At 47.8% G+C, this 18868-nt stretch overlaps 2 protein-coding genes across 3 annotated transcripts; both read left to right on the top strand.

Moving 5' to 3' along the window:
- Nucleotides 1–463: 463 nt before the first annotated feature.
- maml1 (mastermind-like transcriptional coactivator 1) lies at nt 464–15567 on the top strand. Of its 2 annotated transcripts, none has more exons than XM_084549568.1 (6): nt 464–1134; nt 2044–2377; nt 6481–7866; nt 8574–8822; nt 9092–9221; nt 12115–15567. In XM_084549568.1, exons 2-6 carry the CDS (start codon nt 2051–2053, stop codon nt 13113–13115), a joined length of 3093 nt encoding a protein of 1030 aa, XP_084405694.1. In that variant the 5' UTR covers nt 464–1134; nt 2044–2050; the 3' UTR covers nt 13116–15567. The 2 variants fall into 2 exon arrangements, with proteins under 2 accessions (XP_084405694.1, XP_084405693.1); XM_084549567.1 differs by having other exon boundaries at nt 1829–2377.
- A 481-nt stretch (nt 15568–16048) lies between these two features.
- On the top strand, nt 16049–18174 carry ltc4s (leukotriene C4 synthase). Its single transcript, XM_084550509.1, has 5 exons — nt 16049–16192; nt 16535–16634; nt 16724–16794; nt 17515–17596; nt 17746–18174. The coding sequence occupies exons 1-5, from the start codon at nt 16135–16137 to the stop codon at nt 17885–17887; spliced, it is 453 nt and encodes a 150-aa protein (XP_084406635.1). The 5' UTR covers nt 16049–16134; the 3' UTR covers nt 17888–18174.
- Nucleotides 18175–18868: the final 694 nt, after the last annotated feature.

Here is an 18868-nt window from a genome sequence, read left to right as displayed (position 1 = left end):
TTTGTCGTTATTCTGTTCTTTAATGGACGTCTTCTATGTTTTACAGCAATATACTAATTATAAATATAAACAATAAGTCTTCAAGGTTAAAGATGGAGGTCCAGCCTTGTCAGCAAATAAATAATAAATCTTAACTAAAGTTTGCAAATGTTCCTTCAGAGTCCATCTGCAGTTACCAGTTTATCATTAAACCTTTTAGGAGGCATAAAAATATTATCTGATTAAGTTCTGTTTGTTCAAAAATATGTATTGCAAGAAGAGAATGCAGATAAATCACAGTAAGATACAGAGCTTCCTTATAAATCAGCACGATTTTAAGTTTTCTTCAGTAATTATTTTATAACTGTGTTTTCAACACGTCTAGCTGTGTGTGTTAAATATGAACTTCTAATAGTAAATTCAGCTGACTTAGTTTTCAAAAAATGTATATAAATTGTAGTTTTAGTCAAAGTGTAAACCATTAATACAAGGAAGGCAACATTACTTCCTATGTAGCTACTGTATGAAATGATCATATCGCTGTTTATGACAATAAATACACATAAATATAAATAGTTGACTAAAAAAATGTCTGCTTCTGTTGTCGGACCTCTCCTGCAACGAGTGGGCGGGATCTAAGCTCTGATTGGACCTCGTTCCTGTCAGTCACATTTGACAACGGTTCCTGCTTTCTATTGGCTGTTCTTGCTTGTCAGTCATCAATGAGGCGGGATCACGGGCATTCCTCCTGTCGCTGATGGAAAAAAAAGAGAAAGTTTCCAAGATGGCGGTGAAGACCTGCTTGTTCGCTGGAAAACAATAGAAGCAGCTCAGAGGGACAGAGTTAGCCAGTTCTTTCTGACGAATCCGCCCTCGAACCTCACACATCCAGGCGCGAGCTCGACCGGGAGACGGATTATCCGCGGCGGCGACTCGGGAGAAAGAAAATTAGACTATGATGATTTATTTAAACGTTTCGGGCTAGCCACCTTGCTAGCTAGCTAGCCAGCCAGCCCGCTAGCCGTCGAGCTATCGTTAGCCCGTCTACCCAAAACATAGCCGTTAGCCGCTAGCAGCTAACGGCTACAAGGAGGCGGAGAATCAGCTGTTTGCTACACAGATGCTGTAGGAAGAGCAGGCGGCTACACTTTCACAGTAAGTGGATTTTTTTTAAAACACAACTGAGCTTCAAATGTGTTGTTATGTTAAATTAAACGCGTCGATTTATATACACACACATATATATTTATATATATGTTTATTAACTGAGTAGTTGTTGCCAAGTTGTTAGCTTGGCTAGTGAGCAGTAGCTAACTGGCTAACTCCTTAATACTTGGTCAAAATAAAAAGTTTCAGACAAGTTGTGGAGCCGCTAGGACGTTCGCTGGGAGTCTAACTGTGTCCCCAGCGGAGGCGAGGACCTGGAGCCAGAAGACAGACTAATAATAACCTCCTTTAAATGACATCTTTGGTAGTTTTTTTAGGAATTTTCGTCGCTCCAACTTTGATTTAGAGTGGAGGAATGTGTGCTAACTCGACTTAGCCTAAAGAGGAGTTAGCTTGAAACAGGAGTCAGTTTCATTGAATACAAGTGATGTAAATGTTTAATACAGAAGTAGCAGTCATTGGTTTATTATTATATCATTATAGGACCGGGTTAAATTTGTGGTTTGGGGTTAAACTGAGGTTGACTGTGGCTCTAGCAGGACTCCAGCTGAACACAGCAGCAAGTTAAAATGAGCTGCTGTTTGTTTTTAACGAGAATCCGTTGAATATATGATTTAAAGTTGATAGAATCAGGAGGCTGGATGGTGCTGCAACCAAAAACCTTCATTTTCCTCTCCGGCAGTGAGTGCCGCGGTGACTGAAGGCCATTAGCAAGACAAAGGTCGCCTCCATGGAGCCAGCACAGGAGTCTTTGTAAAGGGCGAGGGGGGTGTATAGACGCCCAGAGAGAAAAAAGAGCCAAAATTCAGCTTTTTTCTTTTTATGGACGAGACCTGAGCCGGGAGTTTACTGCACGTCTTTATTGATGATGGCGGATTTTGTTACACCGCGACACAGCGCGGTGATGGAGAGGCTCCGGCGGAGGATCGAGCTCTTCCGACAGCATCACAACAGCTGCGAGAGCCGCTACGACGGCGCCGCGATGGAGCGACTGGAGCTGGAGCGGCAGCAGACCTTCGCCCTGCACCAGCGCTGCCTGCAGGCCAAGGCCAAGCGCTCCAACAAGCACCGGCAGCCCCAGGCCAGCGGCGACCAGGCCGGCCAGAGAGCGCCTGGAGGCGGAGGAGGAGGTGGAGGAGGAGGAGGAGGAGGAGGAGGAGGGAGCAGCGTGGACCACGGGGAGAGTGGAGGGACAGCAGCGGAGCAGAGCCGGAACAGCACCCTGATAGCGGTGAGTACAGGCTGCTGGAGCAGGGGTGGAGAAGACAACTGGTTTATGATCTACATATATTTATTCACCTCTTATTGTCTCACCATCGACCCTGCAGCTGTTTGTCCTAAAACATACTTTTAGTTGAGCTTCTTTTCCACCGATTACTGTGTTTATGTACTTGTTCTGTGTTGTCATGGGGACTAAACCACTATTTATATAAAATAATGTCACATGAAAATATTATAAGACGCCTCCAGTTTGACCTGGAGCACAGCAGGAAGGTTACACGTACAGTTTGATCAGTAATAGGGACAAAGTAAGAGCTTTCTAATTTATTTTTAAACCAAAGAACAACGGGTGTCGCTGCTGATTTCCTGATTCCATTCTACATAAATTCATTCAGTGATACTTCACGTTCAGAACAGTTTTATTTTCAAATACTTCAGTTTAAGACATTTATAGAAGTTTTGTAATATTTAAGTGTCAGTGTAATTCTATTTATTTAATTTAATCCGTAAAAACAAAAACTAAATCCCCGATTTTTAAAAATGTATTTCTGCAATAGGAGAATATCTAAATCAGGACATTTAACTGGAAGCCAACAGGTTCATGTTTAATACAGCTCAGTAGAATCACAGCCGTCGACATATTAACAATCACAGCTTTCTGATTTATTATGAAACTGAAGAATAACTTGTGTTGCTACCAGTTTCAGATATTTCAGTTTCAGAACAGTTTTATCTCCAGAGTATTATCCCTGTAGTCTCTTATCTTTCTACAGTCTAAGCTGTTAACAGTAGTTGAAGTGCTCCAGGGAGGTTTAGGGTTCTGGTGTGTGGAGAGGACGTTCCAGGGACAGTTTAAGATGTTGGAGTTCATTTATGAGCTGCTAGGGTTTTTTTTTTATCAGTCCTTTATTTATACAGGTCCTTTTAAATGCTCTAGTGTCTAATAGGTTGTTAGGGTTCGGGCTCTTTTATCGGTTCCTGTTATACGCTGAGGTTGTTCTAGGGGAACGTTAAGATGTTCATTACTGAGCTGCCAGTGGTCACTGAGGATGTTTAGGGTTCCTTTACTGACTTCCTGGTGTACAATGAGGTTGTTCTAGGGACAAGTTAACATTTTAGAAGTGCCAGGGTTCTTTATTGACGTGTCTAATAGGTTGTTTTAGGGTTCCCTACAGAATCCAGTGGTTACTGAGGAGGTTTAGGGTTCTTGTACCGGTTTGTGGTGTGTAGTGAGTTCCTTTTTGAAATGCCAAAGGTTCTGTGTGGTTCCTTCATGGATCCTTTATTTCTTGGGATCCTTTTAAGTGCTGCTATGGTAGAGTTGTTATTTTGTAGATTCAGATGGAACACGAGGAAGTCTCCAGAGCTCTGAGGAGTTTCATGGTTCCTTGAAGATGTTCTGGGAGCCCCTGAGGAATTTCTTGGTGGCCATTAAAACAGTTCCAGACTACTTTGAAGATTTCTAGTGACTACTGAGATTATGTTTGTCACAGATATACGTGTTGGTTTGTTTTCCACCGAGCGGAGTCCTGAGAGGTGACTCAGTCTGAACAGAAACTACCCTCCGCCCCCTCAACGCTGACTCACCGCTGGTTGGTCCTGAAACGCTGCTAAGAACATGTTAAAGAGTTCATACTGTCAACTAGTTAGAAGCTACACATATAATCAATCTACCAGGTATAAATGTAACTGTCAGTTTAACACAAATAGTCCTTTCTGGTTATTTAGTTTGTTACTAAATTAACATAAATGGATTATTTCCCTGATTTTCTTTAATTAGTTTTTCCAGAAAAGTGTCTGAAATTAAAGAAAAGATGGCAGCCATGACTTTTAATCTTTATTTTATTTATTCAACCAACAACTAAAAAGAGGTTAATACTGATGTATAAATGAAGAGAATGGTCTATGAACATGAACATTTGTGGCAGTGGTGTCTCTGTATTTGGGTTATAAAGGATGTGTCTGATCAGTAAACCAGTTTAAAAGTTTATAAATTAAAACACAATAAAATCTGTTAAACATGAAGTAAAAGCAAAGAGCTGCTCATAAAACCGTTGCTCTGACGCGTTGGTCTGCGTCCAGTAGACATAATAAATACTGAAGAAGTTTAAAATACCAGAGGAGAGGGGTGCAGTCACGCTGACACAGATATTTAGAATTTTTGCGGCTGAAAACTCAAGGATGAATCGCTGAGGAGTTATTCAGAAGCTCCTTTATCTGCTGAGCGTCGTGTCACAAATGAACTAATCGTTTTAGTTATTTATTCTGGATTAAAACTTTCATTTATAACCAGTTTAATTAAGGAAAGCAAAACATATTCACTCCAGTGAATGAATGAGTAGTAGTAGTAGTAGTAGTAGTAGTAGTAGTAGTAGTAGTAGTAGTAGTAGTATGAGGAGGACTTGTAGTATCTGTGTGACTAGTCCATGAACTCAAATACCCATAATCCCGCTGTGGTACTACTCTAACGTGTGTAACAGTAGTTTCCTTTACCTCAGGACTCTCTCTCTTTTTCTTTAGGTCTGTTTCCTCCCCCTCAGTTTATTATTATTAGTTATTTTAATCTTTTTCTTCTTTAATCAAATAATTAAAGATCTGTTGAATAAAATGTCTAATGTTAAATCTGTTCTTGTTTTAGATGCAGCTTTAAAGGCTTATTCCTAAATCTCTTTAAAGTTTTTAGCTACTCTTTCTAATCCTTGTTACAGGAGACCGTTATAGTTTACACAACATTAACTCCTCAATTAACCACAAAATACACAAACATTGGACCACGAAGCGTCGGAACCAATCACATTTAGAACACACAGAATTATAGAATAAGTTCCTCTCAAACCCGTGTGCTGTTGTTTTTAGCTGCAGCCTTGGAAGCTAGCAGTTAGCAGCGGTGTATGGCAGTTTACAGTCAATAAATTAGCATAGACGTTAGCTATGGAATCAGCTGTAGAGACCCCCTCTTATTGGCTGCTCTGAACAAGAGGAAGCTGCCTGATTGGTCCTCTACGATGCCGTTAACTCTTATCATGATTCGTTAGTCCAGCAGGTACTTCCTGTCTCTCCTCTGTGACTCAGTTTCTGTTGGTGTGAAACTTTCCATATTCTGAGAAATATCAGCTCCTTTTTATAAGAAACTGAAACTTTATTATTTTATTTGCCAAGTTCTAGTTCTGAGAATCAACTGGTTTCAGCCATTTTCACACAACGTTAAGTTGTGACTCTGAAGTTCAACAGATTCTGGTGGTTGTGAAAAAAATAAATTACTCAAGTAAATAATTTAATGTCGGAAAGTTTACTTCAGTGGTCTTAAAGTTGTTTTTCAGCTCTCAGGGGTTTGCTTCAAAACAAATGTACAACATATAATCCATAGGAAACATTACTCTTTACTGTGGATTATATCAGATTAAATTAAATAAGTAAATTAAGTAAACTCAGTGAATAATCCCAGTACAAAAACACACAATGGAAATTAAAATTTAAGAGACGAACGTTCACAAAAGAGAAAGTAGCTGACGACTAAACGGTAGAAACTGAAAGTGAGCGGTTTCCTCTGACAGACAGAAGTGTTAACCTGAGATCTAGTGGATGTGAGTTCACGTTAGACTTGGACGCCACGGCCCAGCTCCCCTGTCTGAATGTTTAGATGCGGCCATTTTGGCTCCAGTCGGGCTAATCAGGAAATTCTCTGCATATTTTAGGGAAGACGTCGTCGTTCTACTGAAACTTTGACACACTTTTTTTTTATCTTCTCCAAACAAACCTGATCTAACGGTTCAGACTGACCCTGACTCTGTTTCCTCCTCAGTTTAACAAAAACACACCAGTTATTTCTGTCAACATACTGAAGTGACGCTTGAATCATTTAGAGTTTAACTGAGATTAATTAAGGACTGTTTCTGTGTTCATCACTCTTGGAGTTAATTAAAAAGGAGAATGTTTAATATAATAATAATGAACCTTTAAGAGATTTAATGCTGCATTAATTCTCCATTTTCTTGGTTTTGCTGGTTTTGTCTGAGCGCGCTAACGATAATGCTAATAGTGACGCTAAAGACGATGCTAATGTTGAAGCTAATGCTGATTCTTGATTCTAAAGGTTCTGTTTTGTTGCTTCAGCTTCAGGAGACGGTGAAGAGGAAGCTGGAGAGCGCCGGTTCTCCTCTGGGCAGAGATCAGGTTAACGGCTACGGCGATGGTTACCCCCCCAACAAGAAGGCCTGCCTGGACAACGGCGCCGCCCACGGCTCTCCGCTGGACTCCAAGCTGGGTATCAGCGACGCACTCAACTCCAACGGGACCCACGGGTCGGCGCCAGGGGAGTCGGCGGACGGCGCCGGGGACCTGGTTTCAGACTTCCACCCGAAGGAGCTGAAGCAGGAGCCTGACGACATCCTGCCCATCATGCCCCCGTCAGGAGGAGGCAACAACAGCCTGTTCCCTGACCTGAACCTGAACGAGCAGGAGTGGAAGGAGCTGATGGAGGAGCTGAACTGCTCCGTGGCCTACGAGGACATCCAGGACATCCTGAGCGACAGCTTCGAGCACAGCAAAGACCCTCTTGATCTGGTACCCGCGCCCGGAGGAGGAGGAGGAGGAGGAGGAGGGGGCGGTGGTGGAGGTGGTGGAGGTGGAGGTGGCGGTGGCGGCGGCGGCGGCCAGTCATCCACGGGTCTCCTCCCTCCAGACTTGGCCTGTGTCAAGGCTGAGTTCTCCCCTGGCTCCCCCCACGTCAGATCCTCCTCCTCTGGGCCACCTCCTCACCCGACCAGCTCCCCCATCGCCGCCACCTCCTCCCCGGCTCTTCCTCAGTCCCAGACAGCTCCTGCCCCAAGACAGCTCCAGCCTCCTCCTCCTCCTCCTCCTCCCAACCACCACCTCCCCCCAGGGCCCCCAGGGCCCCCGGGCCCCAAAGACCTGACCCCCGCTCAGCAGCTCCAGCAGTTGGCCGCCCAGAGAGCCCTTCACAGCCACATGCAGCACAAACAGCAGCAGCAGCAGCAGCAGCAGCAGCCGGGGGCCAAGTTCCACAACCAGGGGCCCCATGGCCACCCATCGCCGTGGCCCCAGATAGCCAACCCCTCTCAGAGCCCGCTCGGGACTGCGTTTGGTATGGACAAACCCACAAGCCCCTCCCTATACCCACAGGACTTCAACCCCAACGCCCAGAAGCAGCTGCTGATGCCCGGTCAGCCCAACAAGGGGTCCCCGAAGGCAGGGGCCGGCAGCTACATGCCGGGGCCGGCCGGGCACCCCAACATGTTGGGTCACCTGACTTCGGGGCCGCCTCTCGGCCACCCGCCGGCCACGGGACCCCAGGCCCCGGGATCAATGCTGAACTACAGCAACACCAAACCTCTGACGCACTTTGAGGCGGGTCCCGGGCCCCCGCGGCCCCCAAACGCCCAGAACCACAACAAGGCGGCCCTGCTGACGCTGATCCGGCAGCAGCAGATCAAACAGAAGAACAACATGAACTTCCGTCAGCACATACCACACTCACAGGTGAGGAGCAGAAACATTAACAGATGATGCTAACAGATGATGCTAACAGATGATGCTAACAGATGATGCTAACAGCTAGCATGGCGCTGCTGCTTTCTGTCAGACCTCTAAAACTAAACCAGGTAGGTTTCAGGTCGGGGTTAGCTTCCTTCAGCCGATCAATAATTACACCAGACTCGGTTTCGGCAGATGCTAATGTAGATGCTAAAGGCTAGCATGTCATTAGCATCGACTCCCACTGACATCATCAGATACTTTGCTGTTGGACGTCCTGGGACGGTCCACCAGGTGCAGATGAAGTGCAGCAGGGAGTCCTTTTGTTCAGCTTCATACCGGCCCTGGGCCCCGGGCCCCCACCCTTTAACATCCAGGGATGTTGTGTGTGTTTGTGGGTTGAGCAGCTGGTTGCTAAGGGGTGGGGGGTGGCTGGGGGGCCTGGGGGGCCTGAGGGGCCTGACAAAGCAGCCTTTCATTTTCTGTCTCTGTGTTTTTAAATTTAGCTGCTGCTGCAGGACGCTCTGTTCCTGCTGCACTTCTCTCATTTATCCTGATAAACTTTATCGACGATGTTTTGCTCAAAGATAAAGATATTCATGATGTTTGTGAACACATGACCTTTGAGTTAAACATTTAAACTTTAGCCGTAGCTTTGTGTCGTTAACGTTAGCGCCGATGTTTAGCTCCTTCTTTCTCCGTGTCGCTCACAGGACCAGAACACCTACCCGGCTCCTCCACACGGCCCGGGCCCCTCCAACGCCATGACGTCGGCGCCCGGGAACAACGCCATGACCGCCCAGCCGGGGGCGAACGCCATAGCAGGTAACCACGGTAACGCGGCGGTGTACATGAACAACCAGGCGACGGTGGCGGCGGCGCTGAAGCAGCAGCAGCAGCAGCAGATGCTGGAGCAGCAGAAGCAGCAGTACCTGCACCGGCAGCAGCTCATGGCTGAACAGGTGAGACGTTCGTACGCTGGTCGGCTTTACGTCTGAGTCAGTTATGACGACATTCATAGACTTGTCATTGACTCTGTTGTTTTCAGTCATTAATAGTTGATAATATTTTCTAACCTCGGTTTAATCAGCTGTAAACTCAGATGTGATTCTTAGTTAAACTAACTTGTCCTTGTTGACACTAGAGGGCGCTGTCGGCTCATAAAGCTGCAGTCTGACTGGACCCGTCTGTCCGTCTGTCCTTCTTCTAAAGTGGATTTATTTCTGTGCAGGAGAAACAGCGGCAGCAGGACCAGCAACTGCAGAGACACCTGACCCGACCTCCACCTCAGTACCAGGACCAGCCCGGACCGCCGGCCAATCAGAACCCCTTTCCTCAGCAGCCAGTCAACCAGTTTACAGGTGAGTCAGGAAACTTCCTCAAACAGTATGTGTGTGTATAATAAAACATACCACGTTAAAGGTAAAACATGTCGTCACTGATCCAGACTAAAGCAATAATATTAGATGAAAACCAACGATGTTGAGACGGGAACTGATCAGAAGGGTTTCCTGATCATTCTTCTGTCTGGATAATCATTTTCCCATTGTATTATCTCCCCCTGGACTGGATGGCCCTGGTCCTGGACTGGTCTGTTCGGCCCTGGACTGGTCCTGGGCTGGTCCTGGACTGGTCGGCCCTAGGCTGGCCCGGACTGATCGGCCCTGGACTGTTCGGCCCTGGACTGGTCCTGGGCTGGTCCTGGACTGGTCGGCCCTGGACTGTTCGGCCCTGGACTGGTCCTGGGCTGGTCCTGGACTGGTCGGCCCTAGGCTGGCCCGGACTGGTCGGCCCTGGGCTGGTCGGTCCTTGGCTGGTCCTGGGCTTGTCCTGGGCTGGTCCTGGACTGGTCGGCCCTGGACTGGTCGGTCCTGATCTGGTGCTGGACTGGTCGGATCTGGACTGGTCGGCCCTAGGCTGGCCCGGACTGGTCGCCCCTGGGCTGGTCGGTCCTTGGCTGGTCCTGGGCCGGTCCTGGACTGGTCCTGGGCTGGCCCTGGACTGGTCCTGGACTGGTCGGCCCTAGGCTGGCCCGGACTGGTCGGTCCTGGGCTGGTCGGTCCTTGGCTGGTCCTGGGCCGGTCCTGGGCTGGTCGGTCCTTGGCTGGTCCTGGGCCGGTCCTGGACTGGTCCTGGGCTGGCCCTGGACTGGTCCTGGACTGGTCGGCCCTGGACTGGTCCTGGACTGGTCGGTCCTGGGCTGGTCGGTCCTTGGCTGGTCCTTGGCTGGTCCTGGGCTGGTCCTGGACTGGTCGGCCCTAGGCTGGCCTGGACTGGTCGGTCCTGGGCTGGTCGGTCCTTGGCTGGTCCTGGGCTGGTCCTGGGCTGGTCCTGGACTGGTCGGCCCTGGGCTGGTCCTGGGCTGCCCCTGGACTGGTCGGTCCTGGGCTGGCCCTGGGCCGGTCCTGGGCTGGTCCTGGGCTGGCCCTGGACTGGTCCTGGACTGGTCGGCCCTAGGCTGGCCCGGACTGGTCGGTCCTGGGCTGGCCCTGGGCCGGTCCTGGGCTGGTCCTTGGCTGGTCCTGGGCTGGTCCTGGACTGGTCGGCCCTAGGCTGGCCTGGACTGGTCGGTCCTGGGCTGGTCGGTCCTTGGCTGGTCCTGGGCTGGTCCTGGGCTGGTCCTGGACTGGTCGGCCCTGGGCTGGTCCTGGGCTGCCCCTGGACTGGTCGGTCCTGGGCTGGCCCTGGGCCGGTCCTGGGCTGGTCCTGGGCTGGTCCTGGGCTGCCCCTGGGCCGGTCCTGGGCCGGTCCTGGGCTGGTCCTGGGCTGGCCCTGGACTGGTCCTGGACTGGTCGGCCCTAGGCTGGCCCGGACTGGTCGGTCCTGGGCTGGTCGGTCCTTGGCTGGTCCTGGGCTGGTCCTGGGCTGGTCCTGGACTGGTCGGCCCTGGGCTGGCCCTGGGCCGGTCCTGGGCTGGCCCTGGACTGGTCCTGGACTGGCCCTGGGCTGGCCCTGGGCTGGCCCTGGGCTGGTCCTGGACTGGTCGGACCTGGACTGGTCGGCCCTGGACTGGTCGGCCCTGGGCTGGCCCTGGACTGGTCCTGGAGTTTGGGCTCAGGTTTCAGTTTTTGTGTGGTTCCTATGACGACCAGAAGGGGGAGACAAACCTCAGCTCTGTACCTTCAGTGAGAGTTTAGTTATTTTGGCTCAGATCTGATTTTAATGTTAAATAAATGTTTTCTATTGTGAAGAGAATGTTTAATCTCTGATGGAAGGAAAATTATTCTACAAGTGTTTTAAAATAAGTCATGAATTCCAAATTAAACATCTAATTAACATGAATCAACAAACTAGTTCTTATTTACACTTTATTATTTACACATTCACTATTTTACTATATTTCTTATTATTGTTCAGCTTCAACATTTTACGCCTCAAACAAATAAATGAGTGACAGACGACCTGAGCGTCAGAACAATAAGAACAAAGACCAGTCTGTTTTTCTGTGGAAATTATTTTCACCACTGATTTGAATGTGAAATGAAAGTAGCTCAGTGTTTCCTGTGTGTTTACGGCTCGGGGCGTGAGGCGGCGGCGGACCTGACAGGTGACGGTTAACAAACAGGAATCATTATTAATAATAATACTTTACAACACTCTTTTACAGTATCTTTCTTTTTTGTACAAATTACAGATACAGTTACTTACAACTGTTTGCTATAGTTTTATCCATTCATTCTCTGTGTATCTATCCATCTCCTTCCATACTTTTGTTTATTTATTTACCTATCTTTATCTATCTATGTTTTATTTGTTTCCGTACGTATTTATTTTATCTTACCGGTATCAGTGTTGTTCAGCCAGGAGGAATACTTCCTCTCCACCAAGTTTGCCTCGCCAGAATCACTTATGGTGCTTTAAAAAGAACGTGGATATTTTCTCCAGTGGGTCGACGCCACATGTCGTCCTCTGTGTCTGGTTATAGGTGTGTGTTCAGGTGTGTGTGTGTGTTCAGGTGTGTGTGTGTGTGTGTCGGCGTGGAGCTCTACCCACCGTAAAACAGAGAGGGGAGGAAATGAAATGAAATATCTTCGCTTGAATTAGATCAGAAACGTCATTATTTATTAACAGATCACGATCCAGGGACCTGAGATGACGTCTGCTGTGAGATAAATGAAGATTAACTCTCGGGGGGGCGCGGGGTCCTGTTGGGGGGGGGGGATTAAAGTTTGATGTCGTAAACACTTCCAGGTTTATTTTAAATCTCATTAATTCTTATTTTCTGCCGTCTAACTGCTGATTGGTTCTTCACAGCTTCCTCTCAGCCAATGGGCAACGTCGGCTCCATGGGAGGCCCCGCTCCCGGGTCCCGCATGTTCCCCCAGAACCAAGGCATGATGGGTATGAACATGGGTCAGGGCGGTGGGCCGGCAGGCGGCGTGGCTCCGCCCCCAGCGGCCAGCCAGGCCGACATGAGTCTGGCGTCCTGCGGCGGCGGAGGGGGCGGGGCCGGCGTAGACGTCCTCTACAACAACATGAACCTGCACCCCAACCACCCGGCCCAGCAGGGCGGCCTGCAGCGCCAGCCTCTGGGCCCCATGAGCGCGTCCTACAGGCAGAACCTCCTGGCTCAGCAGCAGCAGCACCTGAAGGCGCCGCCCAACGCCGCCATGTTGAAGCAGCAGCAGCAGCAGCTCGCCATCGCCCGCATGCCGAGTGCCATGCAGAGTAACATGGCGTCCAATCTGCCCGGATCCATCGGCCAGAGCGCCGCCTGGCAGCAGCAGCTCGCCAACCAGCCCCCCTCCAGTAACAACGCCTTCAACAACCCCCCCAACGCCTTCCACATGCAGCAGCAGCAGGCCCGCCTCTCCAAGCTGCCGCCCGGCGCCGTCCCGTTCGCTACCAACTCGGCTGGGCGGCCCATGGGAGGTCTGAACCCCGCGCAGCAGATGATGCAGACAAACATGGCCGCCGCCCAGCAGAGGGCGCCGCCCAACCCTCAGAGCCTGGGCCAGCCGATGGCCAATCAGCAACAGACTCAACAGCAGCAGGCCAATCAGAACCAGGCCGTCCTCTCTGACCTGGCGGCGTTCGGACCGCCGCAGGGCAACGGGCGCCAGGGGCTGCAGTGTAACCAAGGATACCAGGTGAGCAGGACTGCCAGCCAGCAGCAGCAGCAGGTGTCCTTCGGCTACAACGTGGCGTCGGGGAGCTTCGCCGCCGAGAGCGAGCTGGTGGACTCCCTCCTCAAGAGCCAGAGCACCCAGGAGTGGATGGCCGACCTGGACGAGCTGCTCGCCAGCCACCACTAGTCGCCAACGAGGACGTTTACCTGCTGGTTAGAGCGGCGCCAGAGAGCACTCGGGTCAGACCTGCTGGTCCTGGATCAGCTGGAGGCTTCAGACCAATCAGCTGTGAATAGAAACAGCTGCACTCCTGGTGGGTCAGAGCGGGAGGAATACGTCCACCTCGCTCAGACCAAACATTAACACCTGTCCAGGTGTGAACACTGATCTGGTGTCAGTCCACATGTGGAGCTGGTCTGGGACACACAACGAGTCCTGGGTCACATTAAAGACCACCTACTCAACAGGGCTGATCTGAGGAAGAGGAGTTTAACTCTTCATTCAACCACTAGTAGAAATGATCACATGATCAGATTTAACAAACTAAATAAGAAATAAATATTTAACACATTAACTTATTTGACTTGAGGAGCTGGAACCAGCTGTAAAGTCTCTCTCACTGGAAGCACATGTTAAGTTATTTTTATTTATTGATCATCGTTCTGACGTAAATAAATAAGAACCGTCTGCGTTTTCACTGAGAGAGAAAAAGACTTTACAGCTGGTTCCATGATGTGGATCATCTCCCCACGCCATCACACACGTGGACAGACGTTTATTTCATGTGTTAACACGGATCAGATGTTTGTGAGAGGTCTGAACGGGGTCTTTACTTACAGGAAGGAACCTCCAGGAACATGTCCTGCTCTTAAACTGGTTTCAGACTGGTTTCAGACTGGTTTCAAACTGGTTTCAGACTGGTTTCCAGCTCTTTCCTACCAGGAGTTAATCTGAACGCCTCCAGTCTGACCGTTGTATCGATGGAGTCGCTCTAAGACTACTACTGATCCTGTGGCTCAGTGTTTAAACCACTGTACTCGCCCCCCACAGCGCCACCTACAGACTGTTTCTGTAACTGACGTTCCACCTTAAATGCTAGCATTAAAGAGTCGCCTTTAAAGGACCACGGCTGTTTTTACATGTTTGATGCGTGTCAACAGGAAACCGGTTCTCGTTACGCCACGGACTCATGACCCCACTGTGGTGTTACTGTTCGTGCAGCTCGGTCATTTTCATATTTAAAAATAAATGCTGCCGGGCAAACTATTAAAATACCTCAAACAGTGGAGCTGGGTTTGTTTAGGGAAATCACCGCGCTCAGTGATTTCCTTGTGATAGACTTCTGTGGAGTTTATTTACCTTTTATAACCTTTTCTTTATGTTAAAACGTGTAAAAACAGAAACGTGGTCGCTTTAAAATGTGATGTTCTCCATGACGTTCTCCTGGAGAACCCCCACCGCTGTAACGCTGCGTTTCTACCTGAGAATCTAGACCCTGAATTTGGTCTAACAGGCTGCGTGCACGTTTGAGGTAAAAGTTAAAACAATGACGTTCTTCAAAAGAGGAACAACGATGGACCAACAGGTGGTTACGGCTTTAAATGAATTAAAATGTTCACTAAGAGTCGTTAGAGCTTTGAGGTGGAAAATCATTTCTGCCTGTAAGACCAGATGTAGGGCAGTAAAAACCTTTTATAAATGTTAAAGTTTAAAAACGACTTTAACTTTTAGACTTTGTTTAATGAACTTTCCAACAAAAAAACAAAAGACCTGAAACTATGAATGTGAACGGTTCCTGGTTCTAGACTCAATTTAAATTTAGTCAGAATTAACAAAACAAAGCCGAGTGTTTTAAATCATCTGATGAGTTTTACTGAAGCTCAGATTCTTCCAGCGCTCGACTGTTTTAAAACTTCTCTAAATGTCAACGTTGGAAACGCAGCGTTACAGCGCCTCCTTAAAAACAGTTCAAGCTGCATCAGCATCTCTGATCCTTTCTGACCGGTTTAAGGTGGACCTACGGCCAGTGGTCCGGTTTAAGGCGGACCTGCGGCCGGTGGTCCGGTTTAAGGCGGACCTGCGGCCGGTGGTCCGGTTTAAGGTGGACCTACAGCCGGTGGTCCGGTTTAAGGTGGACCTGCGGCCGGTGGTCCGGTTTAAGGCGGACCTACAGCCGGTGGTCCGGTTTAAGGCGGACCTGCGGCCGGTGGTCCGGTTTAAGGCGGACCTACGGCCGGTGGTCCGGTTTAAGGCGGACCTGATGCCTTGTGGCCCAGTTTAAGGTGGTATTCTTATCTACTGTACTGTTCAGACTCCTTCAGAGCTGCGTGTTGTCTGTCGTGGCTGAAGGAAGCGCTGGCGGCCGGTCTCTTCTGGTTCTGTCGTGTAAATGTCTATAAATATATTTTTTGTATGTCGGCCTTTCCTAATGATCTGGAGAAGATAGATGTTATTTTTATATATTGCAGCGGAGGTTTTGTAAGTATTTTATACTTTTGATATGTTCTCTGTAAAACAAAGAGTATTATGTAAATATAGTTCTTTAGAAACACTCGACTGTCTCTGTTCTTATTGGTCCCACACAAGTCCACCTTAAAACATCAGCAAAACATCATTTAAACATTTAAAACATCTAAAACTTCACAGTCGGTTTAATTTATTAAACTGGTTTAATCGTTCTTTTAAATGTTAACGTCTCATTCTAAGCCGTGTGTTTACAGGTCGTTAGGAATAAAAACTCCAGAGAAATAAAAACTGAATAAAGTTCTCCTCAGTTAATATTTGACATCATAGACTTATTACTGTTAGCTGTTGTAGTATTTGTACCTTTAGCCATTTAATGTAATTTAGTAGGAATTATAGCGACTCATTAATGAGCTCGTTAGCTGGAGGTTGATTAATGATTAGCTCAATGCTACGTTAGCTCCCAGGCTGCCTAGTTACATTAAACCCTTTTAATTTATTACATTTTACCTTTCATCGTTTTCATCCTTTGAGTCAAACAGTTTCATCAGGTCAGGCACTAACCTGGTCCAGACAGCAGCTGAGGTTAAGCCCCTCCCCCTGAGAGGAGGGCCCACCTGGCTGTCACCTGTACCCTCCTCTCTGTCTCTGTCTCCGTCTCTGTGTCCAGGTGAGTTGTTTCAGTCGTATCAGTTGCTTCCGTCTCTCGCTGGCTCAGGGTGACCAGGGTCTCGCTGCAGACATGTTGGAGGACGCGGTCTTCCTCGGCGCCGTCACCGTGCTGGGCGTCCTGGAGCAAGGTGAGGAGAGGGAGGGAATGCTGGGAAATATCAGGAGACTCTTAAAATCTGCAGAAAAATGAATGGAGTCTGGTTCAGGTTCTTTGTTTCTGAATTCTATTTCCTCTGTTTTATTCCATATTTTTACATGAATTAAGTTTTTTAACTTTTATTCTACTCTGACTAGATTTAGATTCTATTTCTTTTGTCTCATTTGTCACATGGACGTTAAACTCTGTTTGTTTTTCTGAAACAAATTTGCATCAACGTTAAACTCAGACTGACCTTCGCTCTGCGTCTCTGACTCGTTTATTCACGTATTTAACGTGTTGGTATGATTTAAGGTTCTTCTTCTGTGTGCAGCCTATTTCTCTCTGCAGGTCATTTACGCCAGGAGGAAGTACTCGGTGTCTCCGCCCACCACGGCCGGACCGCCGGAGTTTGAGAGGATCTTCAGAGCTCAGTCAGTTTGTGTTTGTTTGTGCTGATGTTCCTCAGACTGTGGAGACGATTCACTCAACTTATCAACATGAATCTGTTCTGTTTGTCCAGAGTGAACTGTTCAGAGTATTTCCCCATTTTCATCACGGTGATGTGGACGGCCGGAGTCTTCTTCAGCCAAGGTGAGGAGACAGGAAAGAGAGATAGGAGACGGGAAGTAGAGATAGGAGACGGGAAGTAGAGATAGGAGACGGGAAGTAAAGATAGGAGACGGGAAGTAAAGATAGGAGACGGGAAGTAAAGATAGGAGGCGGGAAGTAAAGATAGGAGGCGGGAAGTAGAGATAGGAGACGGGAAGTAAAGATAGGAGGCAGGAAGTAGAGATAGGAGGCAGGAAGTAGAGATAGGAGGCGGGAAGTAGAGATGGGAGACGGGAAGTAGAGATGGGAGGCGGGAAGTAGAGATGGGAGGCGGGAAGTAGAGATAGACAGGAAGTAGAGATAGGTGACGGGAAGTAGAGATAGGAGACAGGAAGTAAAGATAGGAGATGGGAAGTAGAGATAGGAGACGGGAAGTAAAGATAGGAGACAGGAAGTAGAGATAGGAGGCGGGAAGTAAAGATGGGAGGCGGGAAGTAAAGATAGGAGATGGGAAGTAAAGATAGACAGGAAGTAGAGATAGGTGACGGGAAGTAGAGATAGGAGACAGGAAGTAAAGATAGGAGACGGGAAGTAAAGATAGGAGACAGGAAGTAATGTTATGTGTATTAGGAAGTGAAGAATTGAGAGACAGTGAAAATGTGTGACAGGAAGTCAAGTTGTGAGAAATGAAAAGTTGACTGTGTGTGTGTGTGTGTGTGTGTGTGTGTGTGTGTGTGTGTGTGTGTGTGTGTGTTGTTTCAGGTCTGGCTTCAGTCTGTGGTCTGTTGTATTTATACGGACGCTTCTGTTACTTCCGTGGATATTCAGAGTCGGCTCAGGGACGGTAAGAAACCAGGTTTTAATCTGAGGAACCAGGAGAAAGTTCCTGAGCTGCTGGTTCTGGTTCTTTCTGATGATTCAGGAACAGAACCAGACCAGTGAGTCTTTAGTTGTTGTAAAGTTAAAGTTCCTAAAATCAAGTTTTTCTTCCAGTCTGGCTCCGCTCTACTTCAGCGCTCAGGTTCTCTGGGTTCTGATCGGGTTCTCTGCTGTCGGCGTTTTCCTCTCGTTCTGTCGAGTCTACCTGAACGTGGATCTTCTACAGGAGGTCTGCTCGGCCCTCGGCCTGTTCTGAGGAGGAGGATGAAGCTGATTGTGTTTCTGTTAAATCTTCATCATGTGATTGTCGTTCAGTAAAAAGTGAATTAAATCAGTTTGTTTAAGGTGGACTGTGTTCATGCACCGATCAGATCTGAGCAGCAGATGGAGCCAAACTTCATCTTTTGTCTCATCAGCTGTTCGTCTCAGATTCAAAGTTAAAACTGTTTCGTTGTGTTTCTGATCATAAATGTTTTTAAATGCCTTTAAACGTCACACGATGCCTTCAGGTGTAATTAACCCTCTAACACATGGTGCTGCCATCTGGTGAGACTCAAATAAAATGATTTTAATGTTTTATTGTGAAATTTGGTCTTTTACTTTGAAACTCCAAATATCTGATGTTTGCCTCATTTTCCATGAACATGTGACACTGCAGAGGTCAAGGGTCAATATTCAGAGAGAGTGAATATTATCTGGGTTTAGATCGTTTTCAGTGTTAATGTGATAAAGTTTCTGTAAAATACTGAAATGAAGGAACTCAGTTATATGTTGATATGACAGTAAAGTGTGTTCATAACGTACGGTGAGCTAGCTCCATAGCACTGGGCTGCTCTACAGGCACTGGTATTAATGTCTTTTATCCACATGTATGATGTATAAATAGTAACATTACTGAAGCATTTATAAGTCATAAAACATGTTAGCTAGCGAGGAGGCCGTTGGTCTACTCATCATTCATTCATTCATTCATTCATGTTGTTGTGGAAACATTTGAACATTCAGATGAGGTTCACAAGATAATCCAGAATCACAGACGTTAGCCGTCGGCCCGACACGGGTCAACATCCGTCTGTTAAAGATCCACCTTCAGAACCGAGATGGTTCCACCACAGGAACGTTGATGGTTTTAATCAGTTCAGGACGTTTCACGGTTCATAATGAGAAGAGGTCTGAGCTCCTGTTGGTCTCATCCACGTGGTTTCACCATGAACCTGAGCCTGTCACAGGTGGATTG

The sequence above is a fragment of the Chelon labrosus genome (assembly GCF_963514085.1).
Source record: "Chelon labrosus genome assembly, chromosome: 8".
Classification (NCBI taxonomy): domain Eukaryota; kingdom Metazoa; phylum Chordata; class Actinopteri; order Mugiliformes; family Mugilidae; genus Chelon; species Chelon labrosus.
The sequence above is the reverse complement of the archived record's forward strand: the minus strand, read 5'-3'. Positions and strand labels throughout refer to the sequence as shown.

Coding starts and splice junctions, on each gene's coding strand:
- maml1 (XM_084549567.1), top strand. CDS start 2,012: ATGATGGCGGATTTTGTTACACCGCGACACAGCGCGGTGATGGAGAGG. Junction 2,378..6,480: donor GGAACAGCACCCTGATAGCG/GTGAGTACAGGC, acceptor TTGTTGCTTCAG/CTTCAGGAGACGGTGAAGAG. Junction 8,823..9,091: donor AGCAGCTCATGGCTGAACAG/GTGAGACGTTCG, acceptor ATTTCTGTGCAG/GAGAAACAGCGGCAGCAGGA.
- ltc4s (XM_084550509.1), top strand. CDS start 16,135: ATGTTGGAGGACGCGGTCTTCCTCGGCGCCGTCACCGTGCTGGGCGTC. Junction 16,193..16,534: donor GCTGGGCGTCCTGGAGCAAG/GTGAGGAGAGGG, acceptor TTCTGTGTGCAG/CCTATTTCTCTCTGCAGGTC. Junction 17,597..17,745: donor TCAGAGTCGGCTCAGGGACG/GTAAGAAACCAG, acceptor TTTTTCTTCCAG/TCTGGCTCCGCTCTACTTCA.